The 8,182-nt window shown below is 36.2% G+C and overlaps 2 protein-coding genes across 2 annotated transcripts; both read left to right on the top strand.

The window, feature by feature from the left end:
* The first annotated feature begins 303 nt into the window (after positions 1-303).
* Positions 304-873, top strand: LOC149799091 (neuroglobin-like). Its single transcript, XM_089958130.1, has one exon. The coding sequence runs from the start codon at positions 304-306 to the stop codon at positions 871-873; it is 570 nt and encodes a 189-aa protein (XP_089814256.1).
* A 1,286-nt stretch (positions 874-2,159) lies between these two features.
* LOC149799090 (hemoglobin subunit mu-like) lies at positions 2,160-2,926 on the top strand. Its single transcript, XM_089958129.1, has one exon. It carries the CDS (start codon positions 2,160-2,162, stop codon positions 2,775-2,777), a length of 618 nt encoding a protein of 205 aa, XP_089814255.1. The 3' UTR covers positions 2,778-2,926.
* The last annotated feature ends 5,256 nt before the right edge of the window (positions 2,927-8,182 follow it).

Here is an 8,182-nt window from a genome sequence, read left to right as displayed (position 1 = left end):
TTTGATTGGAAGATGTGTGAAATTATTTACAAGAATTTAATGAAAATAATAATCAAGTTAAATGAATGTGTAACTCCATGTTCACCTGCATTGATGAAAAACAGGTAAATGCCACCATTTATTCCTATATTATTCTTGAATGGATATTATTATCTGGTATCAGTATGTTAAATGGAGACAATGCAATTAGCACTTGTAATGGGGAATCCAGGAAATATTAATTAAAAGTACCAGTGCATTGACAAGCCATTCCATTTCAGGGCTATACGTTGATGAAAGCTGACAACTAAAATTGCAAGTAAAATGGGCTGTGCCGGGTCAATGGTACTGGAAGCTAATGTTCGTGGCTTGAGGCCATTAGAAAAATTGCATTCGAGCGGGAAGTATTCATTTGACGAGAAGCAAAAGCGTGTAATTATTAAAACGTGGAAATGTCTGTCCTGTGACATCAGTGGAAATGGCGCCAAAGTTTTTCTCCGGATCTTCCAGCTCAATCCTCAGGTGAAGCAGTTGTTCCCGTGTCGTCACGTCGAAGGCGTAGCGTTGTTACATGATCCGGATTTCAAAGGTCACGCTGCCCGCTTCATGCAAGCGGTTGGGGCCGTAATAGACAACATTGACGACATGGAAGGAGCGCTGCGTGACCTTCTCTTGGGGCTTGGTAAACAACACATTCATTTTACTGGGTTCAAGTCTGATTATTTTAACGCTTTCCAGGAGGCGGTGGTATATGTCTGGCAACAAGAATTGAGGGAGAAATTCACTGAGTATTGCAGAAGTGCGTGGGTCATAATTTTTGACTTCATAATGGAACACCTTAAAGAAGGTTACCATCTTGCTAGTGCGGAAGTAGAGGATAAGAAAGGAGTATAAGAAAGTATGATACTCGATACTTATATGCTCTGTTTTGATGGTAGAAACAATGCTATTATTTTAATAATAATTGACAAGTCAAATATTTAATATAGGGAGGCATACCCAATATTGTTTAACTTTTACATTTCCCATTATTTAGCAGTGTTAACATCTTTGTGACAAAAGGATATAGTAATATAATTGAACACCAAATGCTTTCTCTTAATTTAAATAATAACTTATATATTTCAATGACTACATCATATAATGATGGGATTATTATCTTCGACCTTATCAGGAAGCGTATCTGGAAGTACTACAGCCTAACTGGATAATTTTAAAGTCAACGAGATGGAGGATTTATTGGATTAATTTAAAGATGGTAGCTCTTCTTGATTTGAATAAATATTTTCTGAGCAACGACTAGCCTGAGGATATTACCGCGTTAGACTTAATATAAACATTCATCTAAATGAGTGACACTATGTTTACAACTTTCGTATTCATAACAACAGCAGGTTCTTAGACGGCAGAAATGCCTGGAGATACAGATTTTATCATCTATACAGGATTAAATGTCTCATAATTCCATGAATAATGATTATGGAGAAATCTGGCTACTGTGACTGGCATGCCATTTGAATTTCTGTTGGACAGTCTTCAGTGGGGTCACCTAACCGACATCTTAGGAAGTTAATGCAAGTTATATATTTGAGGCCGTAGTGATCTTAGGAAAAGACAAGCGTATTATCTTCTTTGGAAAATTCTTTTGTGTTCAATTATTTCCGTATATATATTTTGGAGATTGTTTTAATAATACTTGTCACAGTCTTATTTATGTGGACTGATAATCAGTCGAATTCGGGTTGGAACATTTTACAGATGGCTGCCTTCTGTTTACTTTGGAAATAAATGGCAAGGAGGAAAACAGAATGGTGGTTTAACTGACAGAGTAGTGATGCATACTGATCTTTAAAAACGTTGCGTGATCTAAATATATATATCATACTGAGCGGGATTGAATGGGGCGTGATGTCTATTTTAGTAACTTCAGGCGGAGGTGGCAGTATAAAGTTAAAACTACGAGAAGGCTATCAACGTATTATTTTTAGTTTTGTCACAGAAGGGAAGGGTAAGGAAAGTACCCTAATGTGGAATTAATTTTTGTTATAGTGTGCAATTGCGTGCATTACAAACATTGTCTGGAAAGAAGCCTTGCAGATACTTCTTTAAATGCAGATTTTTCGCCATTGATACGTTATATAACATGTTAGTCACAGAACTTTGCCTTTGATAATTTTCAAATGGGTTGCTCGAGTTCATTGATCAGTCGTTCAAGGCAGCAAAAACGTACCACTTCTCATAGTATCTCTTCCTACACCAAGAAAAAACGTCATCAGTTTGACGAGAATCAGATCTGTATCATCAAGAAAACCTGGCGGCATTTTTCGGGTGACATGAGCAGGGTAGGTTGTAAAGTATTTCTTCAAATATTTCTAGAACATCCTTCCGTGAAGCAGTTGTTTCCATTCAGATACGTTAAAGGTGATGCACTTTTGCAAGATCCTAGTTTCAAAGCGCATGCTTTTAGATTCTTGCAAGCTGTCGGCGCAGCCATCGATAATATTGACAATTTGGACGACGCGCTCGTGCCTCTACTCCTTGGTCTTGGGAAGCAGCACACGACTTTCATGGATTTTAAAGAGGAATATTTTCATTACTTCTCAGACGCTATGATGTTAGTTTGGCAGGAGGAACTAAAAGGCAAGTTTAATGAAGTGACGTCACTGACTTGGAGACTACTGTTTACATTTATCATGGACACCATGCAAGAGGGTTTTCGTCATGCTCAACAAGAAAATAATTCAGACAACCTCGTGGTTGAGAGGAATGGTAAGACAATAGAGTTAAATGTGGCGTGACTTTGTAATCACATATAAGCAATATAGCATTCTCTGCAAATGTCAAAATTAAGACGCGGTTTATTTTAATCTTGTTCGGTAGTAATTATAGTTGGGATTATTAATGTACTCGAATTTATGAGGACGGTCTTTATTAAAAGCGAAAATTAGCTTAGGTTTGAAGAATAACTTTGGCTAATGGCAGTGTATTCATGAACTGAGATAAAACAGTTTGATGTGTTTTGTAACCTTTGTCCCTGTAATGTAGCAACAATGAACGCAGCTTTTCTTGTCTTTGTAGTTCTTGATTTTAACGACTCTTTATCTTTAAAATCATCAATATCTGTTACAGTTTTATCTTTCTTCCTATCGATTGATCGATTGATCTATCAATCTTTCTAGTAGTATACAATATCCACGAAGCCGTCCTAATCCAACCGGATATGAACATCCGTTTTCCAATTTTAATAAATGACTTCTGAAATGATTAGTGTTCTTAAATTTGCGCTTTAGCTACCAAGTTATGTTCCTTGTGCTGAAACTATGGCCATCTAAACAAAGGTAGCAAGTGTAAATTTGCTTTCTTCAGAAAGATTTGTGATTCAGCCATCACTGTGTGGAATGTTAGGAGACTCACAGTTTATGCTAATGTTAAAATATATAATATAGGATTTAAATATGTTTACAATGTCAGTATGGACAAGGACATGTGTCATCAGCATGATATTATATTGTATTCTATGAACAGAGAGATTATAAAAAATGTGTGGTGGATCTATTAATGTGCGTGTCTCCTTATCTGTACTTGCAAAATGCTTTGATAAAATACAGACATTTGTCCAACATCTAAAAAATAATTGTCACAAAATGTTAAATCTTTGCACTTGGTTCACCGTCTACTTGCGTAACCTACTGACCCTTATTTTGGTAACTGAGTCATTTATGGGCTCATAGTCGAAATGTGTATTAATCCTTATATATCTGTCAAGATTTCGTAAACAACAGGAATCCACTCTGTAACTCGACCAATCTCTGGAAATTCTCATCTTGGCAAATAGTGATGGGGGAAAATAGAGGATATTTACTTGTATTGAATGATTAGTGGATATACGATGGTATTTCAACAGTTATGAATAATACAACTGTATAATAAAGTTATTTATTAGTAAAACAGTACACTAGTGTATCTTCTCTAGTACTCCCCGTGCCGTTCTAAATATTTTCTGTCTGAATCTTCAATTATTAAATGCCATTTTGTATTCACTGTTTTACATATTCGCTCATTTAGTGGAAAACTGCACTTCAAATCGTCTGTCCCTCAGGGAATCTTTGATAACGGGATTCAGGCAAACAATCACTTCGAGCTCAATGAGGGTAGTGTAGATGTGCTAGTGTCTGGATGCTGTGCTTCATTAGGAGTCTGTCACGATGGCACATTTATACATCGATGTTTTGTAATGGAGTAGATAGATACTCTGGGTACCGGTGTGCGGACGGGTGGTTCGGCAGTTTTCTACAACGTTTGGCAACAGTTTAGAGAAAAACAAATGTCCAGTGACTCTAACAGAGTCAGACACAGGTCTATGGATAATCAAGCCTTTTGCATTGAAAAAAAAGTAATAATGTGGACCGAGCGATTTGTGGTCTGTGGATGTTTTTCCAATCCAAGCCTTATTATTTTCTCTTGAGTCGGGTTCCAAAGAGTAAATCCATGTTTCATCATGTACCAATCTCATTCAAACGTCTCATATCACTCTTCTCATAATTGGCGAGTAGCTGCTTGGGTTTTTCAACCCGAATCTCTTTTGTATTAGCCGTCAACAACTGTGGCACCATCTTGCACTAACCTTTCACAGTTTCAAATGATTCCTCGGTATATTAAACAGGAGATGAATTATTGGCCGTGATAATATAACTATTTTCCAATCTCTATCGATTTCTTCATCAATTACCGCCTTTTACGCCAGTCACTTCCCTCTTACGAAACACAGACATCGGTCTTCCAAAGCGTGTGTCATCTTCCATGGATTCGTGACCATCATTTAAGGAATGACGCTGCCTCAGAATAATAGAATATGCCAGCGAACTGCACCCAATAACCAAATATGCCTTGGTATCAGCTAGAGTGAACCCTAAGTTGCGCCCTGAATTTACAGTTTCATTGGTAAGCAGCAGAGTTGTTCTGATCCAAGATTTTTTTTGGCCAAAAAGATATAAGAAAATAGGTATATCTTTATAAATACCCCTCGTATTACATTTGTTTTCACCCACGAGATAAACTTTTATACGATATTAATTCAGAATAAGCAACATTTCGTTTTGTTTTATCCTTAAACGTGTTGCTTAGCAATATGTATAACAGATTTCTGCAACATATTTCTGACCGCAATATGAGATGTTGATCGTTTATGTTCTGTTGTAATTTCTGCACATTAGCACAGAAAATATTAGAAGTAACATCAGTCTCTTTCCTAATTCAACATAAGAAGGCACAACAAATCAATTAAGTTCATAGCGAGATTCGAATATCGAGTTCTTGCGTGACAGGTTGGCGTGCGACCGCTACACCAAATCATTGTCAACACTGTAAATAACAAAATTTGGTTATAATATTATTGGGTTCTGATGAGAAATAAAAGCGCCTACATGAAAATATAAAATGTGTTCAGAAAATTATCAAACTTATTCTTCATAATGCAGGCGACACGTCGCATCATGTCCCACCCAGTAACATTATCCTGACACCAGGCAGACCAGTCATAATATTGGCTTCTTAATGCCGAGCGCCAAGGGAGACAGCTGCAAGTACCATTTTTATAAGTCTTAGGTATGACTCGACCAGGGTTCGAACCTGTGAACTTACGCATCCGAGACGGACGATCCCACCACTTAGGCCACCTAAGCGATCTTATGTATGTATGTATGTATGTATGTATGTGTTAAGAATCTATCCTCTTAAAATAAGTAACAGAAAAGGGTCACAACACAATACAAATTGAAAGTTCTAGATATTAAAGCACGACTCACTAAATCCTCAGAATCACAAGATTATATATTTCTCTACTTGACCTTTGGTCACAATTAATATTTTCTAAAAAAAAAAGTACCTAATGGAAAATAACCTTCTAGAATGATTTAATGAGCCTTGTTTATCTACAACACAAAAACCTGTAAAATTCACTTAGGAAACTCCAAACCCTCTACCCAAATAAACATATTTACTCCATCTTGTTTACCTGAATAATAATCCTGATATTAAGCGCATACGCATAGATAATAATGAAGCTATTAATAGTTGTTTACATCAATGAAATAAATAAAAAAGTCAATCAGATCAAGCAGAAATTAACTCAATTTTGGACAAGGTCAAGTCCAGCATACAATGTTACATTACAATAACATGCAATGAAATATAAAAAATTAAACAAACAATTAAATTAAATATACACAACAGTATGTATGTATGTATGTATGTATGTATGCATGCATGTATGTTTCATTCATTAAATCATTCTTAAATTTTTCTTTATTTTTTCCTTTTGCTTTTTCGTTTTTTTATAGGCAGGCACTAGTATTTCATTGTTGACGTAATTAATTTTCTATGAAGCTGTAGCATAAGCCCATTAATTTCATTTCTTCTGCAATTCTGCGTACGAGTTGAAAACCAAAGGAATTAACAGAAATTGATTTTTATTTGGTATATATTCCATACATAATACATTAAAACAATAACAAAAGAGAGAGGAAATCATTGATCAATATTTAGTATTATAGAAGACAGTGATAAAAAGTTGGAAGGTTTTGTGTGTCAGAGAGCATTAGCCAGTCTGTCGTATGTTGATAGTGAACAGCAGGCAGGCCAAATCCGGAAGAAAATGTCATTTATATCAGTTGTTAAATATGTGCTAATGTGTGAGCGTAGAGGCATGTGGCCGGAAGAAAAAAAAACAATGGTTATCAGCGTTTAGGACAGAAAAATGGGTGACGCAAACATAGGGCAGATTGTATGTTCCAAAAGATCAAAGGGTTAAATACGCATTCTGTTGATACCTCTATAAGATATAGTTTAAAATGAGGGTCAACCTTTAAATTTTCTAATATTTCCCCCAATCACCACCACCGTCATTTAGTATTGTAGCCGAGAGTTCAAAAAAAAAAAAAAAAAAAATATAAAAAAAAAAGGTGGAAGGTTTTGTGTGACAGACCGCATTAGCCAGTTTGTGGTATGTTGATAACGAACTGCAGGCAGGCAAAAACCAGACGAAAATGTGTTTTGTTCATCATTTGTAAAATGTGTCAGTGTGGGAAAGTAGCTGCGTGTGATGGCATATGACCAGCAATATGCACACTAAAGCAGCATAATGCTTACGTGTTGATCGACAAATGAATGTATGGATAGGTGGGTAGAGTTTACGTACGTACGTATGTACCTACTTGTACCTAAGTACCTAGCTACACACCTACCTGTGCCTAAGTACCTAGCTAAATACCTACCTCTACCCAAGTGTAATGAATGTTACCTCCGTATTAATTTACAATGTAATTACTATGGATCTTTTCCTAAATGAAAGGTGTGCTTTATGTATAGTAATAGGTATAATGTACTTATCTAGGACACGTCTTTCTGCGTTTAAGCAAGTGAATTGTGTTACCTATAGTGTGTATTGGAACATATTGACTAACGATGTTATGACACCATGTGATATACAGATACGGTATGTATTGTAACCTTGTATGATTATATTGTGCATATTTTACGTGTTAGTCATAGCAATATAATGAAATTACCTTGTGTCATGTATAATCTGTCCAGGACATGGTCAATTTATTCCATAATTCCAATGTTTTGATGTGCATTCGCTGGGAATACATACTAATCCGCCATTTGCACTCCTTTGGTGAGCGAGCGCTATGGAATCTGATTGGCTATTGGTCGCACGACTCTTTTCTATAAATAGCACCACGTACATATACAGTAGAGCTTCACTGTTATCTTGTCCAGCCTTCGGAGCTGACGGAAGTAAAGAATCGGGTGACATTGTACCCATTTCATCCATTCTATAATGCCTCAAGCTATGTTAGATACACATAGTCAAGTTGCAATAGTTAGTTCCAAATGAAATTTGATATGCTTGCTTGACATTACGGGGAATTCCAGAGTTTATTTATTATTCATGAGGTGACGTCTGCTACCGTAATGGTTGATATGATTTCACCTTCGGTAAAATTATCACCGCGTTTAATCTATTTAAGTGAAGGCGAGAGATCATTACGATCTATATAATCCTGGGAAACATACATATTGTTCCCTCTGGAACGGATATATAAATATATTAACGTTAAGTCACTGCTAAACCGTCACTCTCAACCTTCGTTAGAAGGCGAACTCGCGTTTCACCTTCATCTTAAGATATTCACCACCTTCA

This window comes from Sinohyriopsis cumingii, chromosome 5, assembly GCF_028554795.1.
Source record: "Sinohyriopsis cumingii isolate HCF-2022 chromosome 5, ASM2855479v2, whole genome shotgun sequence".
Taxonomy (NCBI): Eukaryota; Metazoa; Mollusca; class Bivalvia; order Unionida; family Unionidae; genus Sinohyriopsis; species Sinohyriopsis cumingii.
Note: the sequence above shows the minus strand (reverse complement) of the source record. Positions and strands in the feature narration are given on the sequence as shown.

Excerpts from the sequence above, each read along its gene's own strand:
- LOC149799091 (XM_089958130.1), top strand. The coding sequence starts at position 304 with ATGGGCTGTGCCGGGTCAATGGTACTGGAAGCTAATGTTCGTGGCTTG.
- LOC149799090 (XM_089958129.1), top strand. The coding sequence starts at position 2,160 with ATGGGTTGCTCGAGTTCATTGATCAGTCGTTCAAGGCAGCAAAAACGT.